Raw genomic sequence first — 27073 nt, 5'->3', positions numbered from 1 at the left:
CCGCTGCCTGCCTGTATCTTTTTCTCTCTTCTCTCTTTCTGCTCTCTGCCTGCGCCTCTCCTCTCCTGCTCCACCGCGCCTTGTTGACAGAGAAACTTCATTTATAACGGTATGTTCAACTTCTATAGACTCTCTCTGGGTGACTTTAGCACTTACTTTCCACTGTTCACTTTTCACTTGTAAACTAAGTGACTGGATAGCGTTTATACCTGCGTACTAAAAATACTGACTGTACGGATTTGACAAGGCAGACTGTCTGGGTTGCCGGTAAAAAAAAGAAGAAAAAAAAGAAAGAAAAAAAGACCAGCCTTTGAAATGTAAATGTCTTTATTGATTGAAAAGTTTGTCCGCACAGGGAAATGTTCTGCAACTGCAATTTTCTCCCATTTTACAACTTGTTACTTTTTCCTTTTCTCATGCAGACTATTTTTCTCTAGCTCCCGAAATAAAGAAACCCCAAGACTGTCAAAATGGTAAGTAGCCTAAGTAGGCTAATTCTACCTAATTCACTGAGCTTTCAAATAAATACTTTACGACATAATGTTACCATTATTTTGTAGCCTATAAAAGTCTCGCTATTAAAATTCATCAATTTCACTTTCCGTTACATATGCAAATGTCTGACTCACACATGTTTATTCTCTGAAATAAATACAAGACAACGCCCACTGTAGGTCTACTCCACATTAAACGTAGGCCTACGTTAAGGGTGTAGAAAAATGTGGACATTCAAATACATTTTAATTCACTTTTCACAAATGAAAAAGCTGTAGTTTATATTTAAATTACTTTTCATTAGCTCAGGCCTACTCATAATAGCAAGCAATCCAAAACTTTAATATAACCTGTATAAGTAGGCCTAGGCAACGCAAACAGACAAGCTCATCTAGGCTAATGCAAAACGAAATCTGAAATGAAATGATTACTATATTTACCCAGGGTATCTGGGCTAAGCTCAAGAACTTGTTTCCAGCCAGGCCCTGCTCATAGAACACATTTCATCGTAGTTGTTCAATGCCTTGTTCAAGGGCACTTCAGCGGTGGTAATTTTAACGTGGCGGACCGCTGATTCGAACTGGCGACCTTCCGGTATCAAGACCGATCCGCTATCCGCTATATGCGTGTGTGTGTGTGTGTGTGTGTGGGGGGGGGGGGGGGGTGACTGTGTGTGCTTGTGTGTGTTTCTGTGCATGCCTGCGTGTGTGTGTGGGGGAGAGTGCACTCGTTTAGGAGGCAGAGAGAGAGTGGGGCTGCATTTGGGGAAGTTGGGAAGTTTGGTCTATGACTCATGTGGCTTTATTCCAGTCGGGTGGGCCTCTCTCTCTCTCTCTCTCTCTCTCTGACTTTTCCATCCTCCCCATCTCTAGTGGTTTACATATGGAGTTTTAAAGTCTGTCTCTTAAAGGGGAATGTTGAGCTATAGCTTCTCTAGCAGTCACAAGACAAGACGGAGTTATGGCAGTATCAAAAAAACGATCATTAGGCTACACACACATTGTGCTCATGATCATCATCCTGGCATTGTTATGTAAATCGGACACAGCTGCCCAAATTCCAATGTGTTCTCCTGGCCTGGACCCAAGTCGGTCAAAACGACTGAAAATAGCAGATCTACAAGCTCACAATGCATGGTGATGTGACTCATTATGAGCTTGTAAATCTTCTGTTTTAACTATTTCTGAAGTTTTTTGATTTACATAATTTGTATTTGTATCTTTTGAACATTACTGAAATTCTTTAGAAAGATCTTTTACTTCCTGTGCAAGTCATATTGGAAGATGGAAGTTCTAAAATACTTTTATTTTGTAATCTTTTGAAATCATAATAATAATAATAATAATAATAATGATAATAATAATAATCTACTCAAAAAGGGGTCCCAAACCCAGTGTTTTTGGGAAACACTGTTATAAAGTGTTATAACTTTGGCTATGAATGAACTGCGAAAAGGGGCGGCTTCCTCAGACGTACATTAGGGTGTGGTCAGACTAGAGCAACTGTTACATGAGTGACTTCACTCTTCTCACAGAATAGAATCAAATAGAATAGAATTCTTTATTCATTTGGCAACAGTTAGTACAACAGTATCACCAATTTTACCACTTTTGCTCAGTGGAAAAAAATGTAAGCACTTAGAGTATACAGGAGACCCGGGTTAAGGTCCAAGTTACATAACTTCCCTGTATTTTACAGTCCCAGAGATTAATCAATGGCAGATTCACTGTTATATATAAATCTCTTGACCGTACAGAACGGACAGCCACTTCCCTCATTTCTTTAGCAGGTTGAGGAAGTCCAGTATGGGTGCATGGATTTATGAGGGTTGTTTGTTTCCATGACAACATAAAAGCAACCGCGCGATTGGTCGTGAAGCAAAGAAGTCATGTTGTAAATGTAAAGAGAACTAGCTGCTTCTCTGTTGTGGGCCAACGGATTGTTATCCACTGTAAGCCCTCCCACCTGCGCACACACACACACACACACACACACACACACACACACACACACACACACACACACACACACACACACACACACACACACACCCGTGTGTGCGCGTACTACTGTACTTATAAGAACCAAATGTTCTCACAAGCAGAGAAAGTTGGGGGGAAATCCTGGAGAGTGAGGCAGTGAGCACATTTCACTTCACTTTTTGGGAGTGATTTAAAGAGAAAATGTTTAGGCTTATGGGGACCAGACCTAGGGTTAGACAGACAGACAGACAGACAGACAGACAGACAGACAGACAGACAGTTTGTGCTAATAAAGTATCCAATCAATCAATAAATCAATCCCCGCAACAGCTACAGGAATACAAACCAGTGTGTGAGTGTGTATCTGCACACATGTAAGCAAGCAAGTGTACTGAATGTCTGTAATCATGTATGTGTGTGTATATTTATGAAAGTATTGTGTACAGTATTGTGTGAGTGTAAACATGCACATGTGTGTCAGTCATGCCTGAACTTGTAATCCAGGACATGATGACACATACTGTAGCCCTGAATATAGCTCCTGAGCTGTTCTATAAGAGGGACATTCCAATGGAGATATTTCACATTCCGCCATGTTTTTGGGGTCAATTCCTGGCGAATGTTCTTTTTCTCTTTCTAAATGCCTCCTGTCTCAGCACCCATCTGCACCTTGATTAGATCTGCCATGGCTCGTGGTGCTGACTCTGTCTGGGTGTGACCATGGGGGGGGGGGGGGGGGGGGGGGATTGTGCGTGTGTGTGCATGTGTGTGTGTGTGTGTGTGTGTGTGTGTGTGTGTGTGTGTGTGTGTGAGAGAGAGAGAGAGAGATAGAGAGAGATCATGTGGACATTTTGACATACCAAATCTTGATAAACAAAATTATAGTTGTTATAGCAACTAGTTCTGGGCATTGGGAGAGAGAAACCGACAGACCAAGAGTGAGATAGACATACAGAGATAGTGATAGTGAGACTGCACATTCCACAGCACAGAAAATTAGGCATTTTCTTTTGAAAGTATTTACCAATGGTAACACAGGCAGGCGGGCCATGCTGGAACTGGAAGACAGAGAACTATACAAACATTCCTTGCAAGGCCTCTATTCCGTTGGTTCTGTCCCATTCCAGAGACATGCCAGTGGGTTTCCTCTATAAACACGAGTCACACCCCTACAAACTTTGTCATGTCAAGGACCCCCAAATTGACTCTTATTAGCCTGTTGACTATGCCAGGGATTTTACAGCTATAGTGGTGAATGGTGATTCTCAACCATTTTAATTTCAAGGGCCCCCAATTTGACATGCATTAGGCTACATACCCCTATTTAATGGCCTTTCTATATCTCTGGGACCACAATTTATATTGTAAAATCAATGTTAATTTAACTCTTGAGAGTGTACAAATGAAACCAAATGGACCATTTGGTTCCATTTGTACACAGACCAATAAGGACCCCTGGGGGTCCCCGGACCCCACTTTGAGAACCACTGCCCTACAGTGAAAAGCCACCACTATAGGATTGTTCTCATGCTTAGACTCAGACTCGGGACTATAGTGTCACTCTCTGGGATGAGTGTTTTAACGAGGAGCAATTTTGCGTTGGAATTCAATCGATGGAACACAATGCAGTGCGATGATGTGCCTTATGTCTCTCCTTTGTCCACTGTGTGAGTCAGTTGAATTGCCAAGGGGAATCTGCTGGTAATGGGTTCAGCGTGCTCAGGGTAAACACTGGACCAGGGCATCAGGTTCACAATATGGATGTCTTAGCCATACAATCCAATATATTGTTGTAGTCAAGGAACAAAGAATCATCACAAATCAGGTGCTAACAATGTGCGGAATCAGCAATGCATGACTTTATTGTGTCGTTGTTGCCAGTCAGATACCTTGTACCTCTTGTGTTTTTTTCCCCTCGTAAATGACATACAAGAGTGTCACACAAACAGTGAAAATAGCAGATCTATCTAGCTATTGTCACTATTTTTTTTTAAATTTTATTGTAAAAAAAAAAAAAAGAGGAAGATTTTGGATATACAAGTGTTCCACCCGACAGCAACGATGTATGAGGTTCATAGAAGACATTTGTTTTGATAGGAGTTGCAGCATTAACCACTTACAACCTAGCATCCCTATTCTGGGGGAACATTTGCCAAGAATAGAGATTTAGTGCAGAGCGGTTAGTTTAAAATGGATGTGCAGGATCCACTGTATGTTGCAACAGGAGTACAGGACATTGCAGAAGCATTTCAACATTAGACAGCTGACTACAACAGCGGCCTACACTAAGAGAGACATCCATGGCACTTTATCCTACTCAAGTCCCTCTGTCTGGATTAGTGTGCTGTCTGAATTGTAATTTTAAATTGTATTCTAGCTATATTGATCCTGTTGTTGTGTACAGATGCTGGGTATAGTATGTCAGGTGTTTTGGACCCAAATGCAGAACTCATTTCAAAGCATGAGACCAAGGGGACAGGATAACGAATACATTACTACATTTAAATCGTAATGCAAAACAAGGTACACCTCACAGGGCGAATTAACGCAACACAGGAGAATACACAGGGACCTGGAAATAAGCACCCTGAATATACAATGAACCAACACAGAGAGCACTCACAAACAGTCTTAAATAGGCTCTGGCCAACTAGGTCATTTGGCCAACAGCTCGCACCTGTGGACCAGGGGAGAAGGGTTGAGCATGCAGAGCCTAGTGGCCAAACAGGGAAAGTGCAGGGAACAGATCCAGGACGTGACATAATGTCTGTTGTTCATGGAATGAGGGTAGGGGGAAATTGTTTGTGCGTGTCTGCCACTGTCTCTCTCTCTCTGTGTGTGTGTGTGTGTGTGTGTGTGTGTGTGTGTGTGTGTGTGTGTGTGTGTGTGTGTGTGTGTGTGTGTGTGTGTGTGTGTGTGTGTGCGTGTGTGTGTGTGTGTGTGTGCATGCATGCATGTGTCACTGTCAGTATGACCGCTTTATCTACACCAAGGTAATTATGTTATGATTACAGTCAGTGTCTCCAAGGATTGAGAAGCACTGATAAGGGCCAGCCAACGGATGCTTCTTCATTTTACACACACTTCTGCAAATCGGAAATTTCATACCATGTTATTTAAAAGAAAAACCTTTGAAATTATCTTTCACAAGAAAACATTATTCTTACCTAATATTCTGTTTATATTGGCCCTAGTACTACTTGTACTATAAAGAATTTACAATTTACAATTTTACAATTTACAATTTAGGCATTTAGCAGACGCTCTTAATCCAGAGCGACTTACATTAAGCAATAACAAAAGCATGGCATACATCACATATATAAAAAGTAGTTATCATGAATCATGCGTAAACTAAGAACATTGATTGATTGATTGATTGAAAAATGTATTAACATTGCAGAATTACAGTACATTTCAAGCACAAACTCAATACAAAGGCTGTTAACTGTGAGTGGACGACCCAATTAAGCATTACACTTGTTTCCAATAGGGTCCACAATGTTCAATACATCAAAAACATTTAGAGACGTACAAATAGACACTTCTATATAGACAAAGGACAGAACAGGAATTCATCATAAAGGAGGTAAAAAGGGAAAAGAAACATATACAGTGACAGTGAGGGAAAAAAGGGGTGGGCGGTGGGGGGGATTCACGTTCAGCTCCGTTCATTTGTTTGTTTTCCTTGGATGAGCTGCGTTGGGTCCCCAAGTCGGCTCAGTGGCCGTACCTTGAGTTGGCTGTGTGACCGTCTCTTGTGTTGTCCTTGCGTTGGGTCCCCAAGTCGGCTCAGTGGCCATACCTTGAGTTGGCTGTGTAGCCGTGACCGTCTCTTGTGTTGTCCTTGCGTTGGGTCCCCAAGTCGGCTCAGTGGCCGTACCTTGAGTTGGCTGTGTGGCCGTGACCGTCTCTTGTGTTGTCCTTGCGTTGGGTCCCCAAATCGGCTCAGTGGCCATACCTTGAGTTGAGAGAACATAACAGTGGAGTATCTATGTAAACTATACATACTATACTATATTATATATTATACATGTTTACTATAAAGTGCTATGACTACATAAAATGCAATTCTAGTGCTGTCTACGTAACAAGCTATAAGTCTGTTTAATTAAAATACTATCTAAGTCTACATAAAGTGCTATCTAAGGGGCTAGGCTAGGGCAAGTGCTACGGGCCATGGTGGAGTCTGAAGAGGTGGGTTTTCAGACTACGGCGGAAGATTGGGAGTGAGGCTGAAGTTCTTACTGTGATGGGAAGTGCATTCCATAGTTTTGGAGCCAGAAGGGAGAAGAGTTTGGGACGTGTGGAGCGTTGTCCCGGCGTTTTTAGTGAAGGTACCTCCAGCTTCCCTGCGTTGGCTGATCTGAGTGCGCGGGAGGGTTTGTAGGGTACGATCATACTTGTGAGATATGGGGGGGCCGGAGGGGCGAAACGTTGTTGTATTTATAGGTTGTAATGAACTTGAGAAAGCCCGGAGGGGGCGAAACGTTGTTGTATTTATAGGTTGTAATGAACTTGAGAAAGCCCGGAGGGGCGAAACGTATATCGTGTGCAGACATTCCCCTTTTTTCTCCAGCACCGTATTCTGAAACTGGGATGTGCATATCGTTTTCCTTTGGTTGCTTTGAATGCCAGCATCAGAGTTTTGTATTCTGTGCGGGCAGCGACCGGGAGCCAATGGAGGGAGCGGAGAAGGGGGGAGACGTGTGAGAATTTTGGCTGGTTGAAGACCAAGCGAGCTGCGGCATTTTGGATAAGTTGGATACAGCATTTTCATCAGCCAAATATGAAATATGAAAGAAGTATAGCAGCAGTACTAATAGCAGTATAGCAGTATGATCACACAATGTAAGGTTTTATCAACTTAATTGTTTCCGGACCGTAAAGTTGTATTCGCCATAAAAGTGCTGTTGCCTTATTCAAATTCACGTGCCCCTGTCGTACCTTGTATTCACGTGCCCCTGTCGTACCTTGTATTCACGTGCCCCTGTCGTACCTTGTATTCACGTGCCCCTGTCGTACCTTGTATTCACGTGCCCCTGTCGTACCTTGTATTCACGTGCCCCTGTCGTACCTTGTATTCATGTGCCCCTGTCGTACCTTGTATTCACGTGCCCCTGTCGTACCTTGTATTCACGTGCCCCTGTCGTACCTTGTATTCATGTGCCCCTGTCGTACCTTGTATTCACGTGCCCCTGTCGTACCTTGTATTCACGTGCCCCTGTCGTACCTTGTATTCATGTGCCCCTGTCGTACCTTGTATTCATGTGCCCCTGTCGTACCTTGCCACTGGCTATACGGCCACAGCTGTGTTTACTCAGTGAGTGCAAACAGCCAATGTTATCATTTAAACCCAACAAAGCATCCTGTCATCTGGGAGGTCACATTTGAGATCTTCTCCCACATGACTAGTGTGATTACTACCCTGCAATACACCCATACAGACTCTGGGGAACATGGTTGTTGTTTTTGTATCTATGTATGGGTTCGATGACATTTCAAACAACACCGTCACCTCCTCTCTCTTCCTCTGCTCATGTACGTTGTTGTTTTTGTTGTTTTGTAACCAGGCCAGCAGAGGGACCGTTAAAGCCAGCGCCAACTTCACCGCCAACGACGATGCCGAGATCCTGTACAAGGCCATGAAAGGACTGGGTGAGATGTGTGTGTGTATGTGTATGTGTATGTGTGTGTGTGTGTGTGTGTGTGTGTGTGTGTGTGTGTGTGTGTGTGTGTGTGTGTGTGTGTGTGTGTGTGTGTGTGTGTGTGTGTGTTTGCGTGGAGGAAATCTAAATCTCTGGTGAGCTCACCTGCCTGTGTGTAATAATGGCTGCATCTTGTGGGAATGTTAACGTTGATAAACACTGGCGGGCTCGGTTGCGTAACCATGGCTGGTCACTGCCGCAGGGACGGACGAGGACGCCATCTTGCAGCTGTTGACGGCCCGCAGCAACGGCCAGAGACAGCAGATCAAGGCGGCCTACAAGACCCTGCATGGAAAAGTAGGACCAGCGCACACACACACACACACACACACACACACACACACACACACACACACACACACACACACACACACACACACACACACACACACACACACACACACACACACACACACACACACACACACACACACACACACACACACACACACACACACACACACACACACACACACACACACACACATTCCACTCATTTTCAACATTTTACTATGTCATTAATATACCTTAGAGCTGTTGTGTGGAAATAATAAAAGAATCCCCCCCATTCTGTGTTTCCTAGAACTGCAATTATGAAAAAAATCATTAACATGGTGAAACACATCTTGATGACATCATCAAGATGTGATTCACCATGTTAATGATTTTTTTCAGACCTACAGTTCTAGGAAACACAGAATGGGGGGGACTTTTTTATTATTTCCACACAACAGCTCTAAGGTATATTAATGACATAGTAAAATGTTGAAAATGAGTGGAATGCCCCTTTAAGTGACTATGTGGGTGGGTGGGTGGGTGGCTGGCTGGGTGTCTGGGTGCGTTCCTGTGGGTCTGGATCCCCCCCGGGGACCCCCACACGGAGTTGCACCACTTACTTCACACGGCCCTTTTTTTAACTCGAAAATATTTCTCGGCGAGAATGCGATATGCATAATAAGAGTACTATGTTCATGTTGTGTTTACATGTTACATGTAGTAGATGTTATTAATAATCAGGGGGGCACACAACCGATGCGCCAGTGCGCATACGTCGTCAAAATGTTTTCTGCGCGCAGATCAAAGGCATGCAAGGCTGTTATGTAGAGAAATCTGACAGGCATTCAAAAGGAACTCAAATGTGATGTTAATGTCCTGTAAGTAGATTTAGAAATAAAACTAGTGTTGACTAATCATTACATGTGGCTCTTATTTTGAAGAGGAAGTTAGTGCACAGGAAGTCTGTTTCAGTTGTAAACAAGCTACTATGACACTTTCCCAAAGTTACGTGCTCCCCCCCAGATGTGTTTGCCCCAATCCCTCCAACACACACACACACACACACACACACACACACACACACACACACACACACGTGCACACACACAGCTTTGTCTCAGATGATTTAAACAGACTTATTTCAACTAACTTAGTTGTGTGCCAAATTCCAACGAGGCACACTGAAAATAGCTAATCTACGAACTCCACAAAAAGCTCCATTCTTCTTTGTTTTAGTCTGCTGAGCATCTTTTCTCCACCTTTTGGAGTTACCCTCGTAGCTGTTCAGTATAAAAGCTGTAATATATAATATTAAATATACTCAATGACTAAGGACACACCTCTCTCTCCCTCTTTCTCTCTCTCAGGATCTGATTGACGACCTGAAGTCTGAGTTGGGGGGGAAGTTCGAGACCCTCGTCGTTGCACTGATGACCCCACCTCTCAACCAAGATGTCACCTTACTCCGTGATGCCATTAAGGTACTGCAGTTGTAGGTTCAGCATTTGATGAGATCTGTCAAATCAGAATCACGTTTATTGGCCATGTGAGTTTGCAAGAATTGACTTGGTGGTTTCTTCAGACTGGCTACCGGTATGTGAATCGTATTGTTATACAATATACATGTTTGTAGGGGGATTGATTGATTGATTGATTGATTGATTGATTGATTGATTGATTGAAATATTGATTAACAGTTTGCAGAATTACAGTACATTTCAAGCACAAACTCAATACAAAGGCTGTTCACTGTGAGTGGACGACCCAATTAAGCATTACACTTGTTTACAAGAGGGTCCACCATGTTCAATTCATCAAAACATTTAGAGACGGTGGGGGGGGATTCACGTTCAGCTCCGTTCCTTTGTTTGTTTGCCTTGGAGGAGCTGCGCTGGGTCCCCAAGTCGGCTCCGTGGCCGTACCTTGAGTTGGCTGTGTGGCCGTGACCGTCTCTTGTGTTGTCCTTGCGTTGGGTCCCCAAGTCGGCTCCGTGGCCTTTAACTTCAGTTAAATGTAATACATTATTTTACATATTTATTTTTACAAATGATAATTGTTTTTGCTGTAATGAGCTGGAATAGACTCCATTAAACCTGATGATCCCTGCATGATTTGACAAGGTTCCAAATGGCTTCTTGTGACGTCACAGGATGCTTCAAAGCTTTCTCAGTTTCCAAAAGCCTCCGATAAACAGTCAGTGGGGCTGAGGGAACAGCGGTGGCTCAGGAGGTAGGGCAGCCACTCAAGAAGTGGAAGGTTCCTGGTTCGATCCCAGGCTCCCCCTGAGTTAGTGTCGAAATGTCCTTGAGCATCCCCTTTCCCCAAGAGGACCACAACGGAAACAAGCTTTTGAATGTATTTTCAATAAAGTAATCAATCAATCAATCAAGCAAGCAACACACTGAACCCCTAACTGCTCCCGGTGAGCAGGTCGGTTCCCTCTGCCGTCTGTGTGTGAATGGGTGAATGTAATGTGCATTGGATAGAGGCATCATACAAATGCAGTATTTAGGTCAGGTGACGTTAGGTTTTCAAGTAGTATGTGCAAAGCTTTGAGGTGTGTTTGGGGTCATTATCCATCCATGTAGCATGTAGAATGGAGTGGTACTTCAATGAGTGGCAAGCTCACGGTGGGAGCTCTTGGAAAAGCACTATAAAAATGCAATTCATCACTATGTGAATGTCATTTTCTCTCCAGTTTGTCTCCTTACAGTACTGTACATACTGTACACCCTGATTTTACTGCCATAAATATCACACTTGGATTCTTTATTAAATAGGATTCTTTCCACTCATCCACTGTGAATTTCTGGTGTTTGATAGCCAACTCGGAGCTTTTGGACAGGATTCCCCTCCACTACAAGACAGCCTTCTTTTGACAGTATTTTTTTGCTGATTGGAGTCTTGCGTTCTTTATTTAGCTAAATCAGTATCTTTGATGGAATTGCTTTTTTCTTAGTGAACTAAAGCCTGATTTATGCTTGGTTGCACGCACAGAAAATAGCAGATCATTAAAAGCATGTGGATTTGCTATTTTTGGTACGAAGCTTGTGCTTCGTGTATTGATCTTTGGGTGTGGCCACATTTGATCTGCCTGATCAAATGCTTTGTATACATTACAACTGATCCAGTTTCTGGAAATCTCACTGAAAACGCATGGTGGCTCTCGTAGACGGAGAAAGCAAGACCTAAGAAGACAAGAGGAGTCTGTGGACTGGCGCACCCGTTTCGAATGCCATCAATGCATTGAAAGGGACTGAATCACGTTTAATCAGAGCATTGAATGCTCCAGTAGACACGTCTACCGACCTACCGGATCTCAGTAGGCTGCGTTCTGTATTGATCACGGCTACCAGCGATGAGACACGCATTGTCAACTGACTACGTGGCTGGTTAACACTGATATGACGTTAGGGGACTTACGTGGCTGGTTAAAACTGATATGAGGTTAGGGGACTTACGTGGCTGGTTAAAACTGATATGAGGTTAGGGGACTTACATGGCTGGTTAACACTGATATGACGTTAGGGGACTTACGTGGCTGGTTAACACTGATATGACGTTAGGGGACTTACGTGGCTGGTTAAAACTGATATGAGGTTAGGGGACTTACGTGGCTGGTTAAAACTGATATGAGGTTAGGGGACTTACGTGGCTGGTTAAAACTGATATGACGTTAGGGGACTTACGTGGCTGGTTAAAACTGATATGAGGTTAGGGGACTTACATGGCTGGTTAACACTGATATGACGTTAGGGGACTTACGTGGCTGGTTAACACTGATATGACGTTAGGGGACTTACGTGGCTGGTTAAAACTGATATGAGGTTAGGGGACTTACGTGGCTGGTTAAAACTGATATGAGGTTAGGGGACTTACATGGCTGGTTAAAACTGATATGAGGTTAGGGGACTTACGTGGCTGGTTAAAACTGATATGAGGTTAGGGGACTTACATGGCTGGTTAAAACTGATATGAGGTTAGGGGACTTACATGGCTGGTTAAAACTGATATGAGGTTAGGGGACTTACATGGCTGGTTAAAACTGATATGAGGTTAAGGGACTTACGTGGCTGGTTAAAACTGATATGAGGTTAGGGGACTTACATGGCTGGTTAAAACTGATATGAGGTTAGGGGACTTACATGGCTGGTTAAAACTGATATGAGGTTAGGGAACTTACATGGCTGGTTAAAACTGATATGAGGTTAGGGGACTTACATGGCTGGTTAAAACTGATATGAGGTTAGGGGACTTACATGGCTGGTTAAAACTGATATGAGGTTAGGGGACTTACATGGCTGGTTAAAACTGATATGAGGTTAGGGGACTTACATGGCTGGTTAAAACTGATATGAGGTTAGGGGACTTACATGGCTGGTTAAAACTGATATGAGGTTAGGGGACTTACGTGGCTGGTTAAAACTGATATGAGGTTAGGGAACTTACATGGCTGGTTAAAACTGATATGAGGTTAGGGGACAACTTGTTGAGAGCTTGTGGATCAGCTATTTTTGGGGCGCAACCAAGCACTCTTTAGCTAGTGGAGATGCAGTGTACGACATGGATTTCAAAAGCAATTCTCCTGAATGCTGCCTTCCGGCATGGCATGGAAAGGAGTGCCATTTGCATTTCTTTCACTATAGTAAATGCTGCATTTGTGGTCTGGAAAGGACGGTTGTTTTACAGACGGGTAAAATGGCTGGGGCTGAAGCCCCCCTTGATGTCTATGTGTGCACGTCCCTAATTAAGACTGGTTAGGGGACTTACATGGCTGGTTAAGACTGGGGTTAGGCTTAGGGTTAGAGTTAGGGTTAGATTTAGTGTTTGTAATGTCTGACAATGCGCGCCGCGCTGTCTAAACAGTAGCCGTGATCAATGCAGAATGCAGCATACTGAATGTCTCCAAAACGTCACAATATAATGTTTTGCGCTGGTCATGGACTTCCCTCCATGGACTTCCCTCCTCCCTCCATTTATTGGGAGCTCTTGGACACTGAGAAAGCATCCTGTGACGTCAAAAGAAGCTCTTTGGCCCATTATCAAATCATGCACAGATCATCAGTTCATCATCAGATCATCATCAGATCATCATCAGATCATCAGAGTACAGAGATGTATGCCAGCTCGAATGCATTGTGCAAAAGGAGGGCATACCAAAAGATATTCTGAAAATGTGTATTATTTTCTAAACAGATGCAAAATAGAAGTATCTTGACTAGTGGTGTCATATTTTTGGACCCCACCCATGTTTTTGGGGTACGGTAGGGTACATTCTGGGTACTTTATGAAGTGACTGTGGCCGCGGTTACATGCAGGCTGATCATTCCGAATAAATACTTCCGAATAAAATACATCCGAAGTAAAAAAATTGCTGCGAGTTTACATGGGAAATGGTCATTCCGAATGAGCGTTTACAAGGAGATGTGATATAAGACATGATACATGTTAATTCCCGTGAAACTACGCCATCTGTTGGACACATAAAATATAGGCAGTTCATTAATTATGTGACTGTCTCAACAATAGGCTACAAACATTACAGACGAAAGACGATACTTTGAAATCCCATCATTTCATTCTGCTGGTTGGATAGGGGCGGGCATATATGTTTACCGTCTTTTATTCCCCACCCGCGGCGGCTCCCCTTCTCCGCTGGGAAGGTGATCATCTCGTTTGTATTTGTACTTTATTATCTACACGGCCAGGGCACGCAACACACTGATTATTATTGTATCAATAGTATACTATAGTATAGTATAGTATAGTATGTATGTATGTATGTATGTATGTATGTATGTATAGTATGTATGTATAGTATGTATAGTTTACATAGATACTCCACTGTTGTCCACTACTATACGTTCTTAGTCTACGCATGATTCATGATAACTACCTTTTTATATATGTGATGTATGCCATGCTTTTGTTATTGCTTAATGTAAATCGCTCTGGATTAAGAGCGTCTGGAATAGGCAAGTTATAGCCTATAAAAGTTTAAAGGGATAGGATGGACATTATAGCGATAATAGCGTATTCTTGGGACTGTGTGTGTGTGTGTGTGTGTGTGTGTGTGTGTGTGTGTGTGTGTGTGTGTGTGTGTGTGTGTGTGTGTGTGTGTGAGAGAGAGAGAGAGAGATTACTGAACAGCAGACTGACAGCATTTCGTCCTCTCTCCTCCGTCGTTCTGTGAGTCCCCCGATCTGCACTTAGCCTACAGTATGCATGAAGCATCCAGATACATATAGGCTGGCTATATAACCTATAGGCCTATCAAACATGTTTGAAAATTATCAGAGTGATCATCAACTCGGAACGGTTGAACACTCACAGATCAGAGGGATCATCACCACTGCTGCTGCAGCCTGCTCCACGTGTTTTTGTGTGGATTTCGTGCATTTGCAAAATGCACGAAATAACGCGCTCTATGTGCAAACTCCTCGGCGCGCCTTGGATATGAGCGCCTTGGAGTTGGAGCGCCTTGGAAATGAGCATGCTCAGAAAGACCAGAATGAACTTACATCCGAAGCAGTGTATACATGAGTCCAATTTTCTTTCAATCGCATTGAACATCGGAATAATCCGGCCAGTGACATCGGAATGGTTTTTAAATCGCATCGAGCATTTTCATTCGGATTTAAGTTTTTGTAGGTGTTTACATGACAACGTTTAATAGGATTTAACTTCTATTCGGAATTAAGAGGGGTTGAAAGACCTCATGTAAACGTACCCTGTGTCTTGCAGGGGGCGGGGACAGATGAGAAGATTCTGGTGGAGATCCTGGCCTCCAGAACAGCAGCGCAGGTCAAAGACATCGTGGCTGCCTACAGACAGGGTAACACACACACACACACACACACACACACACACACACACACACACACACACACACACACACACACACACACACACACACACACACACACACACACACACACACACACACACACACACACACACACACACACACACACACACACACACACACACACACACACACACACACACACAATTCTTATTGATCAATGTGTTCTAATCGATTCCTAGAGATCAAATACCTACATTCTAAGTAACAATGAGGTTAAGTCCCAGAGCAACAGTTCAGAAATAACACCTTTGTCTGATAATGATTCATCAGGCTTAAGAATGCAGAAAGGTACAAGCAAGTAATGTTCATTCACTAACAATGTAGAGTGGGTGTCACTGTCAGATATTGGTTTCAATGACGTTCAAAAAAACTTTCCAACTGGATGGTAGAGTCCACACCACAATGACTGTTGTGAACGATATCGCTTGGATCAATTTCAGAGTGATTTCATGAACAATGACAGCCAATCAAACCCATCAGAAAGACATCTGGGTTGTATTATGAAATGGAGATGAGGAGACGATTATGAATAGAGAGCGCTCTAGCCGGTGGGCAAGCTGGCATTACCTCAGGTATAGCCTACAACTCACATAAGTATCATTCGTGCTTGATATGAATGGCCCTATACTGGCCAGTCTGTATTGTATTTTAGTACAATATTACATAACTACCGGTAGTAGTACACCTGCATTGGTTGATTGAAAATGGTCTCTTCTATATTAATATTCTATACAGCCTGGTGTCGAGTAGGACACCTACAGTACTTGTTGACTAGTAAGGCAAGACAATGTTATTTGTATAGCACATTTCGACGATAAGGCCAAATCATCCCCAATAACCAGCATCACCTTCTCCACCCAGGACCTCCCCCTCTCACCTGTAGTCACCAACTTGGGTGTAAAAATGGACCCCACCTGACCTTCGACCCCCATATTAAACACCTCTGCATAACCTCATTCTTTCACCTCCGAAACATAGCCTGACTCCGTCCCACACTCACCCTGCCAGATGCAGGAAAACTCGTTCACGCCTTTGTCTCCTCAAGGCTCGACTACTGCATCGCACTTCTCATCAGGATCCCTAGCAAGAGCATCCAGAAGCTCCAGTACATTCAGAACAGTGCTGCTAGGATCCTGATGAGAGTGAAGCTCCAGTACATTCAGAACAATGCTGCTAGGATCCTGATGAGAGTGAAGCTCCAGTACATCCAGAACAATGCTGCTAGGATCCTGATGAGAGTGAAGCTCCAGTACATTCAGAACAGTGCTGCTAGGATCCTGATGAGAGTGAAGCTCCAGTACATCCAGAACAATGCTGCTAGGATCCTGATGAGAGTGAAGCTCCAGTACATTCAGAACAGTGCTGCTAGGATCCTGATGAGAGTGAAGCTCCAGTACATTCAGAACAGTGCTGCTAGGATCCTGATGAGTGAAGCTCCAGTACATTCAGAACAGTGCTGCTAGGATCCTGATGAGAGTGAAGCTCCAGTACATCCAGAACAATGCTGCTAGGATCCTGATGAGAGTGAAGCTCCAGTACATTCAGAACAGTGCTGCTAGGATCCTGATGAGAGTGAAGCTCCAGTACATCCAGAACAATGCTGCTAGGATCCTGATGAGAGTGCGGAAACATGAACATATCACACCCATACTCCATTCCCTTCACTGGCTTCCCGTCTCCTTCAGGATAGACTACAAGGTCTGCCTCCTCACCCATCAGTGCATCCACAGCAACGCCCCTTCCTACCTAAAGGAACTCATTGAACCCCCAACCTCCACTCGCTCCCTCCGCTCTGGAACTTCAAACAGACTAAGCTCCGCACCATGGGGGCCTTCTGCTCAGCTGCTCCTCGGCTGTGGAATGCCCTCCTCGACCACCTGAGAGCACCACAGTCCGTGGACGCTTTATAAGGGGACTAAAGACCTTCCTTTTTAACAAGGCCTTTGCCTAGCTGGACCTTTTAAATGCCCCGTGTGCTTTTTTAACCTTTTCGCTTAGGTGTTTACATAATGCATTCATTGTTTTTATTCTTATACTGTCCCTTTTATTTTTGAGAGGTGTAAACCACTCCTACAACTGGCTTTGTTAGTTTACGTGTCTGTCTGTTCGTACCAAAAAATGAGCATGGTTGCTATGGTCACCCAGTTCACACGGGTGTGATTTCAGCTTTGTTAGTTTACGTGTCTGTTCGTACCAAAAAATGAGCATGGTGCATTGTGATTGGCCGGAATGAGACATTACGTCAGTGACCACAGCTGATCAGGCTATATAAGAACTTGCACCACTCAGTTCACACGGGTGTGATTTTTATTCTTATGCTTTGTAGCACTTTGAGATTTGTTTCAAATGTAAAGTGCGTTATAAATAAAATGTATTATTATTATCCTATATTACAATTGAAAACATGTGCCCAAAAGCACGCACAGGAACAAAAGGCACCAGCTACTACGTCACTGACACGCTGCAACACGCTGCAACACACACTGCAACAACACACTAACACGTCACACACTTACCCTCCGCGTCGTTGGTTCCCTATCTCCTCATGTCGCGCCGCACGGCCACAATCGACACCAGCCGCGTAAAAATTGTCATCGCACTGCCACTAAAGCCGGCTCCCGTCCACACTCGCAAACAATATCAATATCAATAATAAACACAAACACGCCACAAGCACCGACACCCCCGCCTAATTTGTTGCCACGTCTATGAAAACAAGCACAGAAAAAATGCCATTCAACACGCTACTTACACACACTACCACTCGCTTACAATACGCGGACCTGGCAACACTACATTCTCTCTCCCATTTGCTCAGAGCCCACCACGTGACCCACACAGGGAGGGAGACGATTGCGTGATGCTTCTATGTACAGGATTCTATAGGTCACCACTTTTGGTGTGACACACATACGGCTTCTGTTTACTAATATGCGTTGTCAACACGTGCTGAGTTGACAAACATTGACCGACTTCGGAGAAGACTGATAGTTTCTCCTTTACTACTTAGGCTGTGGAAGTATTCACACTAGGCAACTTTTGCATTTATTGGCATTGCCAATTTGGGGAGAAAAGGAGGACGAGGAGGTGATCAAGCTCCACAACACCACATTGGTAGGTAGCCTCAAGGCTGCATTTATTTGCCTTCTTTTTCCTCTCGAGGCTGCATGGGATGATGTGAACCCCTCCAGCAGGCTAGGGAGCACCGCTCCGGTTAGCGGAAAATGACCGCGGGGTGCGGGTTGCCAGGTTTTTTTATAAGTAAAGTATTTACATTCAATTAAAAAAACATATATATATAATACATTTTAATTTACGTCATATTTAGCGGCATTTCGACCTAATTTCTCTGTTCTTTGTCAATGGCAAATATTGAGACGTGTGGGGACTAAAGCTGTATATAGGAGGGCCCTCAAACACATTAGTTCATAACTTTTCATCGTGCTCCTAAAAAAAAAAGTGGCATTGACAATTTGGGGAGAAAAGGAGGACGAGGAGGTGATCAAGCTCCACAACACCACATTGGGAGGTAGCCTCAAGGCTGCATTTATTTGCCTTCTTTTTCCTCTCGAGGCTGCATGGGATGATGTGAACCCCTCCAGCAGGCTAGGGAGCACCGCTCCGGTTAGCGGAAAATGACCGCGGGGTGCGGGTTGCCAGGTTTTTTTATAAGTAAAGTATTTACATTCAATTAAAAAAACATATATATATAATACATTTTCATTTACGTCATATTTAGCCGCATTTCGACCTAATTTCTCTGTTCTTTGTCAATGGCAAATATTGAGACGTGTGGGGACTAAAGCTGTATATAGGAGGGCCCTCAAACACATTATTTCATAACTTTTCATCGTGCTCCTAAAAAAAAATGTGTGCTACTAGCCGCAATTACATACACAGTTACAATAATAAGAAATTTGCGCCAACGACTGCGTCGACACCTGGCGTGGAACAAACGGGACGAACCGAGGCGCATATATGGATAACAACACTACACGCGCGCTGCAACACAAAACAGCTGCATACAACGCGTGTCACTGTGCACTTCTGTATCTGTGGACTTCTGTATCGCAACGCGGGCCAACGCAACTCTGGGATGAGCGGGCCGAAGGCCCGCGAAATTCTAGTTTATTACAAGGCAATTCAATGTGCTTTACACACCCAGTAGTACGTCTGGCTCAAACGCATAAAATGCAATTTTCTCTCCCACGCGGAAGAAAAGGTATCGTTCACAAATGTTGAATAGAAAGTTGTGCATGTCGGTCCAAACTAAAAGCCTGGTTTGTGTGTGTCTGTGTGTCTCAGAGTATGACGACAACCTGGAGGAGGACATTTCTGGAGACACCTCCGGTCACTTCAAAAGATTGCTGGTCATTCTGCTTCAAGTGAGTCTCCTCTCCTCCCTTACCTCCTCTCATCTCCTCCTGTACTGTACTCTCCTCTCCTCCCTTACCTCCTCATCTACTCCTGTACTGTACTCTCCTCTCCTCCCTTACCTCCTCTCATCTCGTCCTGTACTGTACTCTCCTCTCCTCCCTTACATTACATTACATTACATTACATTACAGTCATTTAGCAGACGCTTTTATCCAAAGCGACTTACAATAAGTGTATTCAACATAGGTAGGGAACAAAAACTACTAATCACCAGAAGTCTTTAGTGCATTTTCTGCAAAAACAAGCAACCAAGAGTATACCTAGTGCTAAGGTAAAAGTGCAATATATCAGCTACCTATTTCCTTAAACAGATGAGACAAAATAGCTAAATCAAATGAGCATGAGCTAAAACAATTAAGTGTATCGACTAAACAAGATCCAATAAACAATACAACAATAGAAAACAAGCGTTCGTACAACTACGAACTTACCTCCTCATCTACTCCTGTACTGTACTCTCCTCTCCTCCCTTACCTCCTCATCTACTCCTGTACTGTACTCTCCTCTCCTCCCTTACCTCCTCATCTCCTCCTGTACTGTACTCTCCTCCCTTACCTCCTCATCTACTCCTGTACTGTACTCTCCTCTCCTCCTTTACCTCCTCATCTCCTCCTGTACTGTACTCTCCTCTCCTCCCTTACCTCCTCATCTACTCCTGTACTGTACTCTCCTCTCCTCTCACAGTAATCTTCTATCTGTCCTCAGGGCAGCAGGCAGCAGGGCATTCAGGATGGAAACATAGAAGCTGACGCTCAGGTGAGTGAGATGCCTGTATGGTTTTTCTGCAAACAGAAAAACAGGCTCTGTGCATAACTGTAGTCCTGTAGCAACTGTAGCAAACTCCACCTGCCCCTGGCAGGTGGAGTTTGCTCTCAGGTAGCCCGGCCGGGCAAGTGCTCGTTTGAGAAATACAACACGAGATATCTGTCTAAAAACCTGAACGTGGCCAGAGCACTCTGTCTTCTGGTCTGTGGAATGTAAAATAAGAGCACTGTTTACCTATAATGTGCCGTTTTCACTGTTGCTACACACAAAATATAAGTGTGAACCATATTCATACCTATATAGGTATTTGGCATACGAATTGAGGCATCTTTTTTTTATCGCACAGCCCCAGAAAGAAAAAAGTGTTAAATTGAACAGTAATATAGTAGTAGTAGAGTTACTTTTTGGGCAAGTGGGCAAGACATGGTGGCCAAGTTGAACATGACCTGTACTTGCCTGATGGGCAAGTGCCTCTGAGACCTTAGTGTCAACCCCTGGGTGGCATACCCATGTCTTGTTCCCGTTCATTTACTCATAGCTTCGTTTGATTGGCTAATCTCCTGCTGAGCCAATCAAACAAAGCTATGGGAAAACAAACTGGAACAGGAAACGGGTATGCCACCTACTGAGAACATGTCCCGATTAGCACAACTGGCAGACCCAAATGCAGAAACAACACAAAGTCAAAGTGTGTTTATTTAAACAAAGGAGGAATTGGGTGGTGTTGGTTTGGAGTGGTAGAGGGGTGGTAGGCAGGCGAGTATGGTCACTAAAGAACAGGAGAAAGGATCGACTAAGTCACGAGGAGTACAAAGCGCATTTTAAGAAAGCACTAACTGCTTCACTGTGAATTAATAGCATTATATACAGTCACTGGCAAGAAGAATTACCACATAATTACCACACACGCGGGAGGTTGAGAAACGATCTGGCCTCGTGTGGAGAGAAGACAAGGGCTTTCTACCTAGAGGTGATGAGCTGATGGCAGGTGAACTGGTAACAGGTGTGCCAAGCTGGAAGCTGGAGCCATGCCTACAGCCACACACACCCACTCACAAGGACACAGACAACACACCGTGACAGAACCTGGGACTAGATATGCGTAGCCTACCATGCCGTTTGGGTTCATTTTAGTGCCCAGCCAAGCCTGAGGCACTTCTGCCTGGAAATTAAGCCAGGGGTTTGCATTGGTGGGTGAATGTTTTGTCTTTATGGCACCCAGAACCCCCCGTAATAATAACTGCCTTATGAGAGAGAACTAATGATAATGCTGTCTTTGAGTATTATGGCTTGCCCAGGGCCAGGGGTATGTGACTGTCACATGTGTGTCATGATGATACAGTAATAACTGGGCTTGGAGCCTGTTGCCTGAAGTGTGTGTGTGTGTGTGTGTGTGTGTGTGTGTGTGTGTGTGTGTGTGTGTGTGTGTGTGTGTGTGTGTGTGTGTGTGTGTGTGTGTATGTATGTGCGCGCGCGCACGCACGAGTCAGCAGATTGTCAGCAACGTTGATGGATTTTACACACATTGGTGTGTGTGTGTGTGTGTGTATGTGTACATGGTGGACATTTGGAATGTGTTATTAGAAGTTTGGGTATGTATTTTTACTGTAAAATGAGGATTTGGCGTCATCTAGTGGAGATAAAGTGTTACCACACCTCTAGTCCACATAATGTAGAGATACTACAGTAGAATTGTCATTGTATGTGGTGTGTAAATACTAGTGTACAGTAAGTGTGTCTCTGTGCTTTCAGACTCTGTTCAAGGCAGGGGAGGAGAAGTATGGTACTGATGAAACAGAGTTCATCAAAATCCTGGGCAACCGGAGCGCCGAACATCTGAGGAAAGGTGTGTGTGTGTGTGCACACGTGCCTGCACATCTCTTTTCTGATTATATTTCCAACAACATTGAACTATTCAGAGCATTTATTTCTCTTTTTAGTGTAAAGTTGTATCTAATCTATTTATCTATCAATCAATACATACAGAGGAACAGTATGTTCAAAGAAAGAACAAGACGCACGAAATGCGGAAGTCGGTCGGAAAAGATACACTGGAGTTAAACAAATCTCTCGTTCTCAACAAATACTTAGCGAAACATTATCAATTCGGTATGGAAATGATAGAAAATTCAAATAGCAGCATTCGGTTACAATGGGAAGGAATATCCCCAAAAAGGGACGCGGCTTTGGTGGTGACGCCGGCCGGCGGTGACTTGCCGGCCTGCCGGGTCTGTTGTATGATGGCTGAATGCCGACTGTGGCACAATTTGAGTGCCATGTTTTGTTATCTTTAAATATTTACCTGATGGGAACGATGTTCATTTCCATGGTGTGTGTGTGTGTGTGTGTTTTCAGTGTTTGATGCGTACATGAAGCTGTCAGGTTTTGAGATGGAGGAGAGCATTAAGCGAGAGACATCTGGCCACCTGGAAGACCTTCTACTGGCCGTGGGTATGGAACACACACACACACACACACACACACACACACACACACACACACACACACACACACACACACACACACACACACACACACACACACACACACACACACACACACACACGGTCACTTGTTACAATGTGTTTTGCTTGTCTCTCATAGTGAAGTGTGCTAGGAGTGTTCCCGCCTATTTCGCTGAGACTCTGTATTATGCCATGAAGGTAGGTATACAAGATACAACTACTATATGAATACGTCAAACCCAGATCAACATAAAAATGTATTAAGGGCCTTGCAAACGGCGACAGGTCTGCTACAGGTCTGCTCAAGAGGGGCGCGACAACGCAAGCGTAAAAAAGAAAGCTAAACCGAATCCAGGTCTGGTGATTCGTGGGCGTGTGCACGAAACGAGCACGTGCGCAACAAATTCACAGGACCGCGCTCACGTAAATACGCTTGCGTTGTCACACCGCGACTTCTCCGAGCAAACACGCAGGTCTTATTGAAAATGAACTATAGGCGCGTTTGCAAGGCCCTAAACATTTACAATCTTGTTCATCACACATGCTATTGCTGTTACAACCAAAGGGTGTATCAACTGGGCGACCCGATAGCTAAATGGTTCAGGTGCAACCACGCACAATGCCTTTAGCAGCATGACCCCTGCTAGACTTCTGGCCGGACGGACCATTATTGAAATTGTATTGACATCATTGCAATTACCTTTCCCTGTCTGGAGAGATGTAAAACTTATGGAACGTAGCTTCAAGACTGAATGCTATTGAAGAGTGTAGTCCCAAACAGACAGTCTCCACACAGGATTACCTCAACAGAAAGAAAGACAACACCATAAAGTCATGTGCAGACTTGACTGATAATGTATCCCAACTGGCCCACTGCTTATAATAACCAGCGATTGGAAAGTGTGTAGCACTTATGAATGCTGCTGTGTATGCTAAAGATTCAAACTCGCAGAAAGAAGTAAAACATCATCATCATGTTAATGAAAAACTGCAAACAATGTTAATAATAATATAAGTCATACAATTTACAATTTAGGCATTTAGCAGACGCTCTTAATCCAGAGCGACATACAATGTTTATGTACTTAATACTAAAACTAACACCCACTGTGATTGTGTGTCAGGGCGCGGGTACTGAGGACCAGACAGTCATCAGGGTGATGGTGTCTCGTAGCGAGGTGGACATGTTGGACATCAGGACCGAGTTCAGGAGGATGTTTGCCTGCTCTCTGCATTCCATGATCTTGGTACGAACACACACACACACACACACACACACACACACACACACACACACACTGTGTGTGTGTGTGTGTGTGTGCAGTAAGCAAGAACAACATAAGGTAGAAAGTCATCAAGGATCATAAATAAGCTAAGAACGTAACATACACCTAACAGTAGAATATCTGTACAATGAAACTATACACTATAGAATGCTATGTCTACATAAGATGCCATCTAAATGACATATTTGAGCCTTTGCATACGCCTGCAAGGTCATCCATTCTAGGGCAAGTGCTGTATTCATACAGGTTGATGAAATCAACCCCGCTTTACCTCCTTATATTTGCGTTCTGTGTGGATGTACTCATGACACAGCAGTCGAAAAGTAACGCAAATTAATCACACAATATAAATGTAGGAAACTACAGATCTTAATTTAAAATGAATTACCTTATCGGCTGCTACAAATGTGTTTGTGTGTTAATCTGTGTGCATTGTGCGTGTTACAGGGAGATACCTCTGGTGACTACCGTAAGGCCTTGCTCCATCTCTGTGGCGGTGACGATGCGTAACCATGGCAACGAACATCAACAGTGACCACACCTGAAGTGCCTCTTCTCTCTCAGTGGCCCTTTGGGGCTGTCAATCACTCCCTGAGTTCTGAATGTGAGCCAATAGAAAGTCTTGAATCATTATTGCAAAGCTTGGCTGTGAGCCAGAGATGGTTCAGAGGGCAATTTAACCTTTTAAAAGCCATTCCAAAGGTAGCTAATATCGTTTTCATATCCACGTTTTGAAGCAGCTTTGGGTCACACTATTATTAATATGACTAATAATATGTAATTCATTTTTAATACAAACATGATTGTGCATTGTATGCATTTTGTATGACAAAACTAGTACGGAGCAATAAATAAATGTGCAAATTAACTCAGTTGTCTCTATTCAATTCAATCAATTCAATCTTTATTGCAGACTCAGGGGAATCCATATCACAGTACAAAACAATACAATAGATTAAAAAAAATATATATAGAAAGAAATATACAATAAAAATCCACAATGTTCAGTTTCGAACATACAAACAAGTTCGCCAATGGTTCCACAGTCTGGAGGAGAACCTGACAGAACTACGTAACGGGTTAGTAATGACATCAATGATGTCATTTACTGACTCAGATACTCTGCACATAAATCTATACATAAGATTGCGCAGCACAGCAGAGCAAGTGGGGACCCCAACACTGACGAACATGTGGCTTGCACTGGAGCTTCTTGGAGCTCTCAGTAGCAGCCTCATACAGTCATTGTAGGCCACTGTCAATCGTCTAATACTGGCCTGTTTGTAGCGAGACCACAGGTGGGCGGTATACAGGGGTGTACAAAAGGATTTAAAAAGTGAAATCTTCACCGGTACTGAGCACATGCTAAATTTTCTACACAGCATGTTTCCTTGCGCATACAGCTTCCGGCGCTGTCTATATATGTCCTTGTCATCAGAGAGGTCATTTGAGATGATGTGGCCCAAATATGTAATCTCATTGTTGTATTGTCTGCTTAGAGTAGTTTTCCCCCGTTTTATCGACTAGGGGCGAGTATGTGTGTGTCCACTGGGCTTTTTTCCTAGTTGAAAACACCAAAGTGCTTGCCTAAAAACGCCCGAGTTGAAAATACTTCATCTCAATCTTCACACGTGAACACACTGGCCAGCTCAAAATAAATGATCAGCGCCACGCCAAGCTGCTGGCGTTTCCAAAAATGCAGAGCTCAGTGGCGTCGCAAGGATGTAGCATAGTTATGCACCATCAACTCAAGCCACATCCATCCTAGTTGCACACCAGTGTCACACAATGAAGTATATCAAGCCATTCACATTCCTGTGTGAAGTTAATTTACAGTAGGTTTGCTGCAGGTTCTCCAGCTGAATTCCATAGTCAACACCGGCAATTCAGGGGTCATTTAATAGGTTTGATTTCAAACCAATTAAACCGTAACATGAATATCACAAGTTCAGTTGGACATTGAGATTCTTTGCTTCCACTCTGCTCTTGTCCGCTCACATTTTACCTCCCCTCCTGTCAACTTATGTCTCATATTGTAGACATAACATGTCTCATATTGTAGACATAACATGACTCTTATTGTAGACATAACATGTCTCTTATTGTAGACATAACATGTCTCATATTGTAGACATAACATGACTCTTATTGTAGACATAACATGACTCGTATTGTAGACATAACATTGTAGACATAACATGACTCTTATTGTAGACATAACATGTCTCTTATTGTAGACATAACATGTCTCATATTGTAGACATAACATGACTCTTATTGTAGACATAACATGTCTCTTATTGTAGACATAACATGTCTCATATTGTAGACATAACATGACTCATATTGTAGACATAACATGTCTCATATTGTAGACATAACATGACTCATATTGTAGACATAACATGTCTCATATTGTAGACATAACATGACTCATATTGTAGACATAACATGTCTCATATTGTAGACATAACATGACTCATATTGTAGACATAACATGTCTCATATTGTAGACATAACATGACTCATATTGTAGACATAACATGTCTCATATTGTAGACATAACATGACTCATATTGTAGACATAACATGACTCATATTGTAGACATAACATGTCTCTTATTGTAGACATAACATGTCTCATATTGTAGACATAACATGACTCTTATCCATAGCTACCTGCTAAGACACGTACAACACGATCACTTCTTTATTATGATATTTGAATAAAGTTAAACGACTGGAAGGACATTGTAAGCAAGGAGAGCTTAGATAACACACAAGGTTAAAT

General features: G+C 43.3%; 1 protein-coding gene across 1 annotated transcript; it reads left to right on the top strand.

Annotated features, from left to right (window-relative positions):
- Positions 1 to 25150, top strand: anxa5b (annexin A5b). The gene is made up of 13 exons (XM_079500030.1): positions 1 to 109; positions 423 to 473; positions 8051 to 8135; positions 8388 to 8482; positions 9829 to 9942; positions 15206 to 15296; positions 19635 to 19714; positions 20472 to 20522; positions 22284 to 22377; positions 22887 to 22982; positions 23136 to 23194; positions 24121 to 24243; positions 24730 to 25150. Exons 2-13 carry the CDS (start codon positions 471 to 473, stop codon positions 24790 to 24792), a joined length of 954 nt encoding a protein of 317 aa, XP_079356156.1. The 5' UTR covers positions 1 to 109; positions 423 to 470; the 3' UTR covers positions 24793 to 25150.
- The last annotated feature ends 1923 nt before the right edge of the window (positions 25151 to 27073 follow it).

Source organism: Electrona antarctica, assembly GCF_951216825.1.
Source record: "Electrona antarctica genome assembly, chromosome: 4".
In the NCBI taxonomy this organism is placed as follows: Eukaryota; Metazoa; Chordata; class Actinopteri; order Myctophiformes; family Myctophidae; genus Electrona; species Electrona antarctica.
This window is presented reverse-complemented; position numbering and strand designations above follow the sequence as displayed.